Consider the following 16,611-nt stretch of genomic DNA (forward strand, 5'->3'; position numbering starts at 1 on the left):
AGGAAGTAAAATTTCATACAAGGCATGAGTTCTATCATGACACCAGTAATCTGAGGCAGAGTCAGAGTTCAGAAAACTGTAAGGGAATAGCAAGCTCACGTTTTTTTATCTTCTACTCTGGACCAAAATGTGGTCAAGATGCCCTGGAGGGAGGTTCTTGGTAGGAAACTCTCTTTTTTTTTTTTTCTTTTAAGATTTATTTATTTGAGAGGGAGGGGCAGAGGGAGAGAATCTTTAAGCAGACTCCTTGCTGAGCAGGGAGCCTGATGTGGGGCTTGATCCCATGACCCATGAGATCATCACCTGAGCTGAAACCAAGAGTCTGATGCTTAACGAACTGAGCCACCCACGTGTCCCTCTTAGTAGGAAACTTTTGAGGTGACTTTCCCTACTCTGCAAGGTCTAAAGCTTATCTATGCCAGCCCTTTTGGGCAGAAAGGCTGCTGTCTGGCTGTATTTCTGCCCTTAGAGTCTCTGTTTATTTCCCCATTTTTCTCTTATGGTGCTTGGTAAATTTTTGTGAAAGACTTTCCTAGCCTCAGCTGAGTTCAGAGAAACCAAAGGAAGTGGGTCTGTGAACACATCTGGGCCAGAGCTTTTATTTTAACTGACTGAGCCACCCAGGTGCCCTCAGAGCTTTTATTTTAAAGGGAGGATGAGAGGCTCCTCAGAATGCAAAGCCCATAAGGGGGAGATGGTACCCAGGAGTCAGAGTCCAGTCATTCTCTCCTGACCTGTAGATGCTGGATTTTTTTTCTTTTTTTTTTAATTATAGAAGATGAGGTTCTTTTTCAAAGATATTCAGAATCTGACTCTCAAAGGCTAAACAGGGCAGGAACTATGTATGACTTTGTATCCTGCTATCTAGTACAATACCTGACCCATAGCAGGGCCTTGGTGAGTAACTGCTGAATGAATGAAATGCACCTCTCTGACCTTAGAGAGTATATCCACACAGTTCACAAATATATATTTGGAATGCTTGCTATGTGCCAGCAGTGGGGCCATATCAACAAGTAAGACAGAATACAAAATAAATAAAAAGCAAAACAGTGACAGAGAGGGAGAAATGCTATGAAAACAAAGTAAGTGGCTCTTGCTGTCAGATAAGTAAATAAATAATCTTTAAAAAAGGGGGGGCGCCTGGTTGGCTCAGTCGGTTAAACATATGCCTTGGGCTCAGGTCATGATCTCAGGGTCCTGGGATGGAGCTCCATATTGGGCTCCCTGCTCAGCAGGGAGCCTGCTTCTCCCTCTCCCTCTGCCTGCTGCTCTACTTGTGCTCTCTCTCTGTCAAATAAATAAATAAAAAATCTTTAAACAACAACAACAACAACAAAGTAAGTGGTAGAGAATGGGGGGGGGCGGGTAATATAGTCAGTGAAGACCATCTTACGAGGAATTAGCCATAAGGAGGTCTGGGGGAAATAGTGTTCCAGCCTGAGACAGTGCCAGGTCTCTGAGGCAGGGATGAGTTTGGCATATTCAAGGAATGGAGAGGAGGTCAGTGTGGCTAGAGCATGGTGAATGAGACAAAAGTGGTAGGATACAAAGTTGGAGAAGCAGTGTAAGGCCTACCAGATCATGTTGAACGAATATAAGGCCTCAAAAGCCACAATTTGAACTATGCATTTTGTTTTTAGTGCCATGAGAGGCAACAAGATCTGGCTCATGTTTCAAAAAGATTACTTTGATGATTGTGTCAGCAGACTGTATGGGGATGCCAATGGAAGCTGGCAACTGAGACAGAGAAAAGTGTATGGATTTGGAATTACATTCTAGAAGTAGATCTGATGTATAATTTCTCAGATTGGATGTGAGGGAGTGAAGGAAGGAGTCAAGGATACCTCTGCGGTTTTGAGCTTGAGCAACTGAACAGATGAGATGAAAACTGGAGGATGATAGCCTTGTAGGAGAATTTTTTTTTTAAAGATTTTATTTATTTCTTCAACAGAGAGAGAGACAGGCAGCGAGAGAGGGAACACAAGAAGAGGGAGTGGGAGAGGAAGAAGCAGGCTCCCAGCAGAAGAGCCTGACATGGGGCTCGATCCCAGAACGCCAGGATCACGCCCTGAGCCACAGGCAGATGCTTAACGACTGAGCCACCCAGGTGCCCCTGTAGGAGAATTTAAGACTTTTCTTTGGCTATGTTAAACACGAGTGGTCTATCAGATATATGGGCAGAAATATCAAGTAGTCAGTTGGAGATTCACATCTGGAGCTCAAGGGAGAGGTCAGAGCTGGAGATTACAAATTGAGAATCATAAGTATATCAATCATACTTTAGGCTATGGACTGGAAGAGAATGCCTAGTGTAGATGGAAAAGGAAAGAGGTCCTGGGACTGAGTCTTGGAGACCTCCAAGCCCTGAGATAGAACTGTCCAGTCAAGCCCTTCTTAAATTCCTGACCCACAAGAACCATGAGAGGTTTACAAGGTTGGAGGAAGCTAAGGTCCACACTGGGAAAAAGAACTTACACAAATTATAAGAATTCTGAGAACGTGGCCTGAATGTGTGTCTCTATTGCCCTGATATGTCCATACAACTTTATTCATTTATTTATTTTTTAAAAAGATTTATTTGTCAGAGAGAGAGAGAGAAAGTGAGCACAAGTAGGGGGAGTGGCAGGCAGAAGGAGAAGCAGGCTCCCCGCCGAGCAAGGAGCCCAATGGGGGACTCGATCCCAGAACTCTGGGATCATGACCTGCCGAAGGCAGATGCTTTTTTTTTTTTTTTTTAAAGATTTTATTTATTTGACAGAGATAGAGACAGCCAGCAAGAGAAGGAACACAAGCAGGGGGAGTGGGAGAGGAAGAAGCAGGCTCATAGCTGAGGAGCCTGATATGGGGCTCGATCCCATAACGCCGGGATCATGCCCTGAGCCGAAGGCAGACGCTTAACTGCTGTGCCACCCAGGCACCCCCGAAGGCAGATGCTTAACTGACTGAGCCACCCAGGCATTCCCCCACATACAACTTTATTTATTTATTTATTTTTTTAATGTTTTATGTCATTATATATATATATTTTTAATTTAAATTTTATTATATTATGTTAATCACCATACAGTACATCCCCAGATTCCGATGTAAAGTTTGATGCTTCATTAGTTGCGCCCCACATACAACTTTAATCCAACTACCAACTACCTCCCCAGAATGGAACAGGTTTGATGTAAGAAATTATATGCTTAGAAAACCATTGGAAAGGTGGAAGGTACTTGGTTGGGCCTTCATAAATGTCTCTAGGAACAATATATGACTGTTGCAACAGAAGAGCTATAATTAGAGGCCTCAATTGCAACCTTGTTGAAAGTAAGAAGCTTCCGTTGTCAATGAACCCACATCTCAGCCTATGAAGCTTGATAATGGATGCCTAACACTGATGTAGGATGATCTCATAGTTTCATAGTTCTAACTTTCTTGATAGTGACAATAGCCAAAAGTGATAGGAATATGATCTTCACGCATTTCTGTCTTCCAAATCTATGATAAGACATGATTGGGATGCCTGGGTGGCTCAGTTGGTTAAGCGTCTGCCTTCAGCTCAGGTCATGATCCCAGGGTCCTGGAATTGAGTTCTACATTGGGCTCCTTGCTCAGCGGAAGCCTGCTTCTCCCTCTGCCTGCCACTCCCCCTGCTTGTGTTCTCTGTCTGACAAATAAATAAAAATCTTAAAAAAAAAAAAAAGACATGATTGGCAGGATTGGATTCGTATCCATATTGTAGCCAACGAGAAGATGTATAGGGCAGAGACTGAGAGATCTAGCACAGGGCTGATTTTCACAGGGTCAGTGAAGTATGGACAGAGAGAGCTAGTGTAGAAAAGCAAGATAATTCATAAACTTAAGGAATATAGGAGTAGTAGTGTTTGGGTAACAAAATGATCATGACACCTCAATTCAAGTTACAGCTGTCTTTGGGTGACTTAAATGTGCCTTAAGTTGCCTTAGGATACTTAGGGCCAGAATAGCTGGTCACTGCATGACTAAACCACTTCCTATATTTCAATTAATGGTGAACACTGCTAATCTATAATGACTTGCTATTCCTTGAGCCCATATGTGGCCTTAGAATCTTCAATTCAGCTCCACAGAAGTTCAAAAATTGTCTGAAGATGGTCCTCAGAGAGAGATGTAACCTATTTAGTAATCTGCTTATTGTGGCTTATTGGGAGGTAGTGGATTTCTAGGTACAGCTATAGTTAGAAAGCAGCATACAACAAAAGATCCTAGTAAAAGCAAGCTTGATATAATCCACTAGTGGGTCAGATTTGTTAGGAAGGGTAGTCTAATGGGCAGGGTGGTCTACAAGAATGAATTGGACAGCCCCATTAAGATTAGTTAGCCTCAGTACTTCTATCTATTGTAAATCCATATTGTTGATGGTCTGAAAAAACTCAAATTTTAGAAAAAGGGCATGAAGAAAGCAAATGTAATGGTATTGATGATGTGATGTTAAAATTTTTTCTACTCAGAACATGTATAAAACAGAGTTGAAGGGCGCCTGAGTGGCTCAGTAGGTTAAGCATCTGACTCCTGATTTCAGCTCTGGTTGTGATCTCAGGGTCATGGGATTGAGCCCCGCATCCGGCTCCATGCATGGAACCTGCTTGAGATTCTTTCTCTACCTCTCCCACTCTGCTTCCTGAAGAAGAAACAAACCAAACAACAAACAAACCAAAAAACAACAAACCAAAAAACAAACAAACCAAAAAACAACAAAAAATAAAACAAACAAAACAAAAAATCAGAGCTGAGCTGAAAGTATAATAAATGAAATGAAAAATTCACGAGAGAAAATCAACATCAGTTTCAAAGTAGCAGAAGAAAGAATCAGTGAACTTGTAGATAGATCAATAGAAATATTCAATCTGAAGAAAAGAGGGAAAAAAATTGAAGAACAATGAATAGAGCCTCAGAGACTTGTGGGATACAGAAAACATACCAAACAAATATATATGGGGAATCTCAGGAGAGAAAGGAGTAGGAAAAAAATATTTGAAGAAAGAACGTCTGAAAACTCCCCATATTTGATTAAAGAAAAACATTAATCCATACAGCCAAAAATCTCAAGTCTCTCAGAGTACCTGGATGGCTCAGGTGGCTAAGCATCTGCCTTCGGCTCAGGTCATGATCACAGGTTCGTGGGAATGAGTCCCACATCAGGCTCCCTGCTCAGTGGGAAGCCTGCTTCTCCCTCTCCCTCTGCCTGTCACTCCCCCTGCTTGTGCACTCTGTCAAATTAATAAATAAGATCTTAAAAAAAAAAGTCTCAAGTCTCCCAAAAATAGGAATACCAAGAGACCTGTACCCAGATCCATCATAGTCAAACTATTAAAAGATAAGGACAGGGCACCTGGGTAGCTCAGTCAGTTCAGTGTCTGACTTTTGGTTTTGGCTCAGGTCGTGATCTCATGGGTCATGAGATCAAGCCCCCTGTTGGGCTCTGCACTCTGCAGGAAGTCTGCTTGAGAATTCTCTCCCTCTGCCCCTCCACCTGCTTGTGCTCTCTCTCTCTCTCTAAAATAAATATTTTTTTCTTTTTAAAGAAAGATAACGACAGAAACTCTTTTAAAGTAGCAAGAGAACAATGACTCATCATGTATAGTGGAATAATTTGATTAATTACTTAACTTCTCATCTGCAACAATGAAAGCCAGAGGACAGTGGAAGAACAGTAGTGAGAAGATCAAAACTGTCAACCAATAACTTCATGTCCAGCAAAAATATCCTTCAAACATTATGTTAAGAGATAAAAGCCAGTCACAAAAAGCCACATATTATACAATTCAGTTTATACGAAACATCCAGAATAGGCAAATATATAGAAACAGAAAGGGAATGAGTAGTTGCCAGAGGTAACTGCTAGCGGGTATAGGGTTTCTTTCTGGGGTGATGAAAATGTTCTGGAATTAGACAGTGGTGATGGTTGCACAATTCTCTGAATATACTAAAAACCACTGAATTGTATGTCTTACAAAGGTGAATTTAATGGTATATGAATTATGTATCAATAAAGATGTTATTTTAAAAAACTATTCTTTAAGACTGGAAGCAAAATAAAGACATTCCCAGATAAAGACTCAGAGAATTAACTGCTAGCAGGTTTGCTTTGCAAGAAATACTAACAGAAGCTCTTCTGGCCAAAAGGAAGTGGTACTAAATGGTAATTTGAATATGGAGGAAGAAAAAAAAGAACACCAGAAATGGTAAATATATGGGTTAATATAAAAGACATGATAAACATTTTTCCCCCCTAATTTCTTCTCTTAACTTCTTTAAAAGACATATCATATAGGGTGCCTGGGTGGTGCACTGAGTTGGGCGCCTGACTCTTGGTTTCAGCTTAGGTTGTGATCTCCAGGTTGTGAGATGGAGCCCTGCATCTGGCTCCACACTCAGCAGCAGAGTCTGCTTGAGATTCTCTCTTCCTCTCCCTCTGCCCCTCCCCATTGTGCGCCCTCTCTCTAAAATAAATAAATCTTAAAAAAAATATTGTATAAATCAATAATTATGACACCAAATAATTAGTTTTATAACATATATCGATGTAATATACATGACAATAATAGTACAAAGGAGGGAGAGGAATGGAGCACTATTAGAGGAATGTTCTTATAATTTACTAGAATTAAGTTAGTAGTATTAATTTGAAGTACACTGTGATGAGTAAAGATGCATCCTGTAGTCCTTGGGCACTAAGAAAATAAAAAAAGAAGTATAAGAAAATATTAACAAAGAAACTAAAATGGTCCACTAAAAATACTTCACACAAAAGAAGTCAGTAAAGAAGAAAGGAAAGTACAAAACGTAAGGAAATAAATAGCAACACGGAAAATGTAAATCTAGCCATATCAATAATGAAATTAAATGTGAATAGTCTAAACAGCCCACTCAAAAGGTAGAGACTGTCAAAGGATAAAAAAGCAAGATCTATACAATGGGATTCTATTTAGCAACAAAAAGTAATGAAGTACTGATACACAGTACAACCTGGCTGAACCTCAAAAACATGCTGAGAGAAGCCAAATGGGAAAGACTACATATTGTATGGTTTTGTTTATATGAAATGTTCAGAAAAGGTAAATTTATAGAGGACAGTGGTTGCCTAGGGCAGGGGGTGAGAGTGGCTATTTAATGTAAACAGGCACAAAGGTATTAACTGGAGTGATGGAAATATTCTAAAACACAACTCTACTTTTACTAAAAAATCATTATATTGTATAGTTACAGGGGGTGAATTTTACGGCATATAAATTTTAACTCAATAAAAGTGCTAAGAGAAAAACAAAACAAAACAAAAAACAAGGAGAGTAGAACTTGGTGTTATAGGTATCTACCTAGACCTCATATAAATATTGGAAAGTGAGGAAAGTAGTAAAATCAACTGAGTCCTAATTGACACTGTATATTCATACACACATAAGCAATTCATTTTTTAGTGCACAGCTGCTGTGTTCTCTGCTTCAAGGTCCAAGGGATGCCTTCCCTGTCCCTCGAGGACAAAGGTCACTCCTTCTCTGTGCACAACCAACTCTTAACACATTCCTCTTCACTGCACCCATTACATTATACTGAAACTGTTTCGGTGTCTGCTTCCTGGACTAGACTGTAAACCCCAACAGGGCAAGGACAGTATCTTCCTCATCTCTCTAGCTCTGATGCCCAGCCAGTCCTGGGAACTGAGCAGGTATCAATGAATGTTTGTCAAATTAGTGAAAGGAAAATTGGGTTGTGTTTGGGGGGGGGGGATTTGTACCAAACAAGTTTTAAATTATGAGGCAGACAAAGAGCCCATATTAACTAAGCTAGTTTTAAAACTGGAGAAGTATACACAAGGGTATAGGTCTATGTACCACCCCAAATTTAAACATATCTTCCTTGGATGTGGTCAAAATTCCATTTTATCCCAGGGCAATCAATTCACAAGCAACATATTACATTTTCCAAGATTAGTCTGCTCACCAAGCAAACAAACCATCTGATTTTATTACAGATTACTTGACAGGATTAGCACAGAAGGCCAGACAGTTCTTGTACTTCTGGGTTAGAGTTAAGCAGCTAGCTCTGCTAAGGACTACGAAGGGAGGGTCACACAGCCAGGTCAGGGCAGCTCTTTCCATTCTCCTCCATCTCCATCTTACCCAGTGCCAGATCAAACGCAGAGCAAGCTGGGAAGCTTCAGCCCAGAAGCGGCTCCCGCTGTATCCTGTTCTCCACAGCTTCGGTACAAGCATGGGATACAAAGAAACTGGAGCCAGTTTCTCAGGCTCCTGGGCCCCATCTCATAAAAGGGACCAAGTAGGAGAGACCAGACACCTACAAACAGGGGTAAACCAGGTTGAAAACACAAAGGCCAGGAGGAACAGGGCGTAAGAAGGCCTTCTGAAGTCCTTGGCAGTGTGGAGCACGAGAGAAGGGAGGCAAGCGACATTAGGGGTGGGGGAACCTGGAGGCTGGGACGACCAAGAGTCAGGGAGAAATGGTGAGGGGCCAGGTTCTGTGGGTCTCCGAGAAGGCACGGATAGGAAATACAGTCCTCGAGTTTAGGAAGGGCTGCGCTCTGGTGGGTGAGAATGGAAGGGGGAAAAAACCCGGCGGCCTAAGTATGAGCAGGCCCTTGACCATTTGAGCGCGGAGCTTTCATTCATGTGGTGCTGCAGCCTCAATTTTCAAGGGAGCTGGCCCACGGTACCCAGCCCGGCTGGGGTGCACGAGTCAAGAAGTCCCGGGGCGCGTCACGCAAGGGGGCGGGCCGGGCGCCAGGGGGTGTGACCGGAGACCCGGGGGCTGGTCCGCGTTCCCGCCCCGCGCTTCCGCCACTCCCTGTGAAACGAGCGGGCGGGTGAGGCTACCTCTGAGGTCCCCGGACTCACCTTCCTCCCTCCCTACTGGTTGGGCCCCGGACACTGCTTCCCACAGGCGGCGCGCCCTCTCGCGGTCGAAGCGCAGCCCGTCCGGTTCCCGTCCTTCTCGTTCCTCGGAGCTGTTGTATGGCCGGGCCCCTCCACTATCCGCGGCCTCCACGGTGCCCAACGCGGGATACTCCATCTTTCCTGCAATCCCTGACCGGCAGATAGCCGCTCATAAACCTTGGTCTCGCGATATGTGGGTGGGAGGGTGACTTTGCCCGGCCAACAAATCTCGCGAGGTTTGGGCGCTGCAGACCGCGTTGCGGTGCGGGCCCAGGCGCTTCTTTTTGATCGCTGCTGGGGGACCTCGGAGTAAGTGCTATGGAATTAAATCAGTCGCTGGTTTTACAGCAGCCCCCTCCCTCCGGGACAGGTTTGTGCAGTCCTTGGCTAAAGGGTCTCACCTTGCTCACCGTCAGCCTTTTACACTTCTCATTTTGTTCTCTTGAAGGCCCTGTTATGTGGGAATATTTTCTGCGTTTTACTGTTAGGGAAATTGAGGCTCAGAACCTAGAAATCGTTTGCTCAACAGTTTGCTACCAGGATGTGATAGAGCCAGGACTCCCATCTCCATGATTCGGTTACTGGTTACTGCTGATAATAGATACCATTTGAGTTTCAAGTTCTAACTCCCAGCCCAGACCTCTCCCTTAAACTCTCCAATGTAACGGTCAGGTATGAAATTTTATCTTCCATCCCCACAGCTCCTCCCCCAGTCTTTCCGAGCCACCATCTCTTGGCAAGGTTATTATGGCGTCTTCACTAGTCCTTTCCCTTGTCCTTCAGGTATTCTCAGCACAGCAGCCCCAGGAATCTTCTTATAACAAGCCATTCCATGGTACCCTGATGCTCCTACTCTCCATCTCACTCTTGGTAAAAGCCAAAGTCCTTAGTTTAGCCAAAGGGACTCATACAGTCTGACTTGCCTTAACCTCCCTGATCTCATCTCCTATTGTGTCAGCCTCCAACACCTTCATTACTGTCCCAGTTACCCTGAGGTCCTGGAATGCATTTACCCCATATATCCTTATTTCCTTCTCTGGCTACCCTATCTAAAATTTAACGACTCCACACACATTTCATTTCCTCCTTTCCTGCTTTATAATTATTTTTCCTCCTTAACACTTAACATCAGATACAGTATGTTTTTACTTTTTACCTTGTTTTTTGTGTGTTTTCCCACAGGTAGGCATGCCCCAAGAAAGCAGAGATTTTTGTCTCTTTAGTTCTCAGTTGAATCCCCAGCACCTTGAAATAGAGCCTGGGCTCTCCTAGGTACATACAAAATATTTGTTTAATGAATGAAACTTTTGATATAATTACTTTATTTCAACTTCATTTATTCAAATGCTTATTGAGAGTTTACTTTGAGTTGGATATTATTTTGGGCATTGGAATACCGTTGTGAACGAGAGAGACAGGAAAGCTCTAGTATAGTTTTTTATTCTAGTGGAAGAGTGTAATAAACAAGTCAATAGATAGTAATAAGTGCTAAGGAGAAAATGAAACAGGAATACGTTATCGGGTGAATTATGTGGAAGGAATATTAGGGTGGTCAGAGAAAGCTTCTCAAGAAATGACATTTTACCTAAGACCTGATTGATGAGAAGTGGAAGACCATGCAAAGAGCTGGGGAAGAATGTTCCAGGAAGAGGGAACAGCAGGTCCAAAGTCCCTGCGGCCCGCGTGAACTTGCTCTGTTGAAGAACAGGAAAAAGGACAGTATGGTTAGAGCCCAGTGTGCTAGGGGGAAGTGATATCAGAGGAGGCAAAAGAGAGATAGAGACAGAGATGTTTCTTGCCTGAGATGACACAGCTCACTGGCGGGATTTACTTTATACTATAAATATTTTGCATCATCTCTGTGTCAGGCCTGACTCATAAATAGATGATTGATGTTTGTGCAGTGTTTTATAGTTTACAAAGCACCTTTAACGTACATTATAACATTTAATCCTTAGGGTGGTTCTCCTATGAAGGATTCTTTCTTATTTGACAGTAAAGAAACAGACTGGGAGAGGTGAAGGTTTTATCAGGATCACCCAGCTAGTTAAAGTCAGAGCCCATGCTTGAACTCCAGACCTCAGACTGCAAATCCATGTCCTCTTGCCAATACCAGATGACCAGCCTAAAAACCAATACTTATTTATCTTAAAGAAGGTTTCTAGTTGCCCAGATTTCCATAGCATGAGTTATTCAGCTAGAAATTCAAAGGTATAGAGGACATTTTTGTGAAAGTCCCAGGATTCAAGCATATATATTTGACACAATGGAGCAAAAAACAGTCCCCCTCCCCTCACTCCCAATCTGATTAGATGCTCAAAACAATTTAGATTATTCTCCAGTGAATGCTATCATGAGATTTTCTACTTCTCAGCTCTGTGAACACATCTCTTGTTGGTAGAAGTGACCATAAATTAGGTTTTACTAACAGGACGTGTACAAGCATTTTTGACTCAGAATCTGAGATTCGTCCAAAACAGCAGGGCTTGCTCTTGAGGAAAACTGTGACAAAGCTATGTTGGCTGGAGAGGTGGGGAGGGATGATGGCCACGCGCGCATGCTTGCGCACAAACACACACACACACACACACACACACACACACAGACACACCTTTGCTGCAACCCTAGCCCACTTCTCGGGGTGGGTCATTTTATAGTGTCTTCAGGGGTGCAGGAAAGCATTGTCTTCAGGACATGCCAGGTTTTAAATGTCCTTTCCAAGGACAGATTGAGGGTGTAGGGGAGTTTGCTGATCACTGGACTGGGATTTCCAGAGGGTTTTGAGGAAGGGAAGGAGGAGAATTAGATTCAAGTAGAGCTTTCCAACTTTTTCCATGTCACAACCCACTTAAAAAATGAGCATATTTGTTTGGCAAGTTAGACTAAACAGATAAGGCAGTTTCTTCTCATCACCTCAGTGGTGGTCTGGGAACTCCACTATTCCAGGCCCTACTGAGCCACACTTGGGGCAGGAGGGCTGAATATTCGGAGCCCTGTGAAGTGCAACGGATGTGCGTGATGTCTTATACCCTGATAATGTCTGAGGCAAGCAGGATTGGGATTAACCCCAGTAATCTCTGAGACATAAACAGGCCGTCAGTTAAAGTCATGAGATACTCAGCTTGACATCAAGTGCTCCATTCTGCAGTCATTGACCTATGCAACATTAGGTAAATTATTTAACATTTGTAAGTCTGCTGCTTCATTTGTAAAATGAGTAAATGATACTTGCTTTAAATGAAGATTAACCAAAATAATTTCCATAGACTACTTACCACATTGCCTGGCACAAAGTAAATGGTAGTTGTTACCAGTTTATTCTGAAAGCTATATTTTTCTGATAATTTCACAAACTGATACTAGGTTCTAGTCTCCATCTTGGTGAAGCTAAACCCCATTTTTCTAGATCTAGAGTTTTAGATCCCATAATTTCTAGAACCAGTTTCAATTAATTGTGCATTTGCTTATGGATCAGAGTGCCTTAGTTTAGTTTAATGTATCCAAGGAAATCTAGAGTGGCTTTTTTTTTTTTTTTTTAAGATTTTATTTATTTATTTGACAGAGAGCACAAACAGGGGGAGTGGCAGGCAGAGGGAGGGGGAGAAGCAGGCTCCTCGCTGAGCAAGGAGCCTGATGTGGGACTCAATCCCAGGACCCTGGGTTCATGACCTGAGCCTAAGGCAGATGCTTAACCAAGTGAGCCACCCAGGTACCCCTAGAGTGGCTTAAAATGATCCAGTGAAGCTCTGTCATCTTCACTGAAGGATTGCAAAGAAATCGGTATAGATCTTGAATTGGCATAGTAACTTGAGTCACATTGAATCAACAGGCTTTATTTTGGGCCTACTACATTGTATGTCAGTATCTTTGTCCACTGGGGCTACTGTAACAAAATACCATAGACCAAATGACTTAAACAACAGTTTATTTCTCAAGTTCTGGAGGCTGGAAGGTCCAAGATCAAAGTACTGGCAGATCTGGTGTCTGGTCTCCGGTGGGAGCTGTCTTCCTGATTTATAGACAGCCGTCTTCTCCCTCTGTCCTCACATGGCAGAAGGGGTGAGAGAGTTCACTAGGGTCTCTTTCATAGGGGCACTCATCTCATTCATAAGGGCTCTACCCTCATCACCTAATCAGTTCCCAAAGGCCTCTCTTCCTAATAGTATCACATTGGGGGTTAGGATTTCAACATTTTAATTTTTGGAGAACAAAAGCTGTTTATTATAGCCAGGGACTGTACTGTACTCCCTTACGGACAACACTTAATGGCTCCTGTTGCTTGTAGGAGAAAGTTAAAAAGTTAAAATGTCCTGCTGTGGTATAAGAGGCCCATTATAAAGTCTTTCTCCTTCCCTCTCCACTCCCTTCTTCTACTTCTTTTTTTTAATTTTTAATTTTAGATTTTATTTATTTGAGTGAGAAAGTATAATGAGCAACAGGAGGGGGAAAGGGAGGGGCAGAGGAGGAGTGGAGGGGTGGGAGGAGGAACAGAGCAGGAGGGGCAGAGGGGGAAGCAGACTGCCCACTGAGATCATGACCTGAGTTGAAGGCAGACACTTAACTAACCGAACCACCCAGGTGCCCCATCCACTCCCTTCTTCTGATACTCTCCCAAGCACCTTGTGCTCGGCCATACTGAAAGGACTTTTCAGCAGTGTGGTTTGTTCCCTGACTGGGGCATTCTTTCACAGCTCTTTGCTTTTGCATGTACTGTTCCCACTGCCTTCAATGCCCTTCCACTATCTTGTCTTGTCCATTTGATGTACTTTGTTGATTTTGCTTTGTAGTCTTTGGCTGTAATGCATCATAGCCATGAATGTAACTGTATACTGAATCCTGAGTCCTTGAGTCAATCATCGAACCTGGGTGATTGTGGGACCACTGACATACCTACTAAATGAATTTCTTCTTAACTCCTCCTCTTCCTCTAGGAAGTAGTAAATAATTCCTTTCCCCATGCTTCCATAACACTTTCTACCACCTTTTCCTTATTTAAACATTTTTTAAATAATCATTTAATGCATATAAAATAATACATATAACTTATAAAGCGTAATAATATAATGAGCACCCATGAATTCATCATCCTTCTGAACTAGAACATTATCACCCCACCTATTCTTTTTTTTTTTTTTTTAAGATTTGTTTTTTTATTTGAGAGAGAGCAACAGTGTGTGTACATGAGCAGAGGGTGGGGGGGGCCCCTGAGATCATGACCTGAGCCAAAACCAAGAGTCTCATGCTTAACCGACTGCACCACCCAGGTGCCCCATATCACCCCACCTACTTTTTTTTAAGATTTATTTATTTATTTGAGAGAGAGAGAGGGGGGGGGGCGGGGCAGAGGAAGAGAATCTTCAAGCTGACTCCCAGCCAAGTGTGGAGCCTGATGTGGAGCTCTATCTCATGACCCATGAGATCATGACCTGAGCTGAAACGGAGTTAGCCACGTAACCAACTGAGCTACTCACCTGGGAGGAAGGGTAGAGGCAGAGGGAGAGAATTCTCAAGCGCACTGTCCACTGAGCGTGGAGACTGATGCAGTCTCCACCCCAGGACACTGAGATCATGACCTGAGCTGAAATCAAGAGTTGGATGCTCAACCAACTAAGCCACCCAGGTGCCCCTCACCCCACCTATTCCTAACCATTATTTTGAATTTTGTGTTTTTAATTTCCTTGCTTAAAAAATATGTGTATGCTTAACATATTAATTTTGCTTGCATTTGAGCTTCATAAACATTGTATCATACTATTTGTATTTTTTCTGTGACTTCCCTTTTTCACTTGACATTTTTTGTTTAATTTTATTTATTTATTTGAGAGAGAGAGAGAGAGAGCATGAGTAGGGGGTACGGGGAGAGGGAGAAGCAGACTCCACACCACTCCACACTGAGCAGGGTGCCTGAGGTGGGACTTGATCCCAGGACCCTGGGATCACACCCCAAGCCAAAGGCAGATGCCTAACCGACTGAGCTGCCCAAGGCACCCCTTGACATTAAGTGTCTAATATCCATGTTGTTGCAAGTAACTATAGTTCATTCATTTTTTTTTAAGTAGGCTCCATGCCCAATGTAGGGCTTGAACTCAAAACCTTGAGATCAAGAGTTATTTGCTCCACCGACTGAGCCAGCCTTGTACCCCTAGTTCATTCATTATTCACTGTGGGATAATATTCTGTTATGTGAATATACCATAATTGATTTATCTGTTCTAGTGGTTATGGACATTTGAGATGTTTCAGTTTATGCTATTATGAACAGGGTTACTATTAACATTTTTTTAAAAGATTTTTAATTTTTTAAAGTAACCTCTATACCCCGTGTGGGGCTTGAATTCACAACCCTGAGATCAAGTGTTGCATGCTGTACCGACTGAGCCAGCCAGGTATCCCAACATTCTTCTACTTAACTCCTGGTGCACTTGGACAGGAGTTTCTTGGGATATACACCTAGGATTTTTTTTTTTAAAGATTTTATTTATTTATTTGACAGAGAGAGACAGAGAGAGAGAGAATACAAGTAGGTGGAGCAGCAGGCAAAGGGAGAGGGAGAAGCAGGCAGAGGGAGAGGGAAAAGCAGGCTCCCCATGGAGCAGGGAGCCTGATATGGGGCTCGATCTCAGGGCCCTGGGATCATGACCTGAGCTGAAGGCAGACACTTAACCAACTGAGCCACCCAGGTGCCCCTACACCTAGGAACTGTCCCGGTTGGTAGGATATGTGAATGTTGTACTTTACAAGCTAATGCCAAATTGTTTTCTCAAGTGTTTGTATCAATTTATATTCTCGTCAGCAAAGTGTAAGAGTTTCTATTGATTTTCATTCTCTTCAGCACTGCTACTGTCAGACTTCTTTATCTTTTGCCAATCTAGCAGGTGTAAATTGTATTAGATGTGTGGTAGGCCTTTTCATTCTATTCTTTCTCTCTCTTTCCTTTTTTTTTTTTTTTTAAGATTTTATTTATTTATTTGACAGAGAGAGACAGCCAGCGAGAAAGGGAACACAGCAGGGCAGTGGGAGAGGAAGAAGCAGGCTCCTAGCAGAGGAGCCTGATGTGGGGCTCAATCCCAGAATGCTGGGATCACGCCCTGAGCCGAAGGCAGACGCTTAATGACTGCGCTATGCAGGTGCCCCCTCTCTCTTTCCTTTTATAATTCATGAAGCATTAAGCATCCTCCATGAACTAGGCATTTTGTTAGGTACTAGAGACTTTAATGTCTCTCTTTTTTTCTGATTTACTTTTTTTATTGAGGTATAACTTACATGGTATAAAGTATATAAGTATAAATCTCAAATAAATTTTTACATATAAATACACCAGTATAATCACTACCTATATTAAGATATAGAACATTTCAGGCCCTGAATGCTCACTGTGCTTCTTCTCAGCAAAAAGGAATCATCCTGAATACTATTGTACAGATGTTTTGTCTAATCTTGAACATTGTATAAATGAGTTGCTAATTTCCAAATATTTGGGGGCTTTTCTAGATTTAATTTCTAATTTAATCCATTGTGATCAAAGAACATATTCTGTAAGACTTTACTCTTTTGGAATCTTGAGATTTGTTTTATAGCCCAGCATATGGTTTATTTGGTGAACATTCCATTTGTATTTGAAAAGAATGTGTGTTTTGCAGTTGTTGGGTATAGCGTCATATAAATATTCAATTATGTCAGTGTGGTTGATAGT

At 42.4% G+C, this 16,611-nt stretch overlaps 2 protein-coding genes across 7 annotated transcripts in view; one reads left to right on the plus strand and one right to left on the minus strand.

The window, feature by feature from the left end:
* Positions 1-9,090, minus strand: part of ZNF346 (zinc finger protein 346) — a 31,110-nt gene extending 22,020 nt beyond the window's left edge. For 2 of the 3 annotated variants that reach the window (XM_002928144.4, XM_011235980.3), the window contains exon 1: positions 8,880-9,090. In XM_002928144.4, the coding sequence (XP_002928190.1) occupies positions 8,880-9,054 (175 nt within the window). In that variant the 5' untranslated portion in view covers positions 9,055-9,090. Of the gene's footprint in view, positions 1-5,090; positions 5,099-8,497; positions 8,565-8,879 lie in introns of all 3 variants that reach the window. The other variant, XM_019808929.2, reaches the window with a different exon arrangement.
* Positions 9,091-9,159: 69 nt separating this feature from the next.
* Positions 9,160-16,611, plus strand: part of UIMC1 (ubiquitin interaction motif containing 1) — a 150,430-nt gene continuing 142,978 nt past the window's right edge. The window contains exon 1 of one of the 4 annotated variants that reach the window (XM_034656695.1): positions 9,160-9,288. In XM_034656695.1, the coding sequence (XP_034512586.1) occupies positions 9,237-9,288 (52 nt within the window). In that variant the 5' untranslated portion in view covers positions 9,160-9,236. The remainder of the gene's footprint in view (positions 9,289-16,611) is intronic. The other 3 variants (XM_034656691.1, XM_034656689.1, XM_034656696.1) reach the window with 3 other exon arrangements.

The sequence above is a fragment of the Ailuropoda melanoleuca genome, chromosome 3 (assembly GCF_002007445.2).
Source record: "Ailuropoda melanoleuca isolate Jingjing chromosome 3, ASM200744v2, whole genome shotgun sequence".
Lineage (NCBI taxonomy): Eukaryota > Metazoa > Chordata > Mammalia > Carnivora > Ursidae > Ailuropoda > Ailuropoda melanoleuca.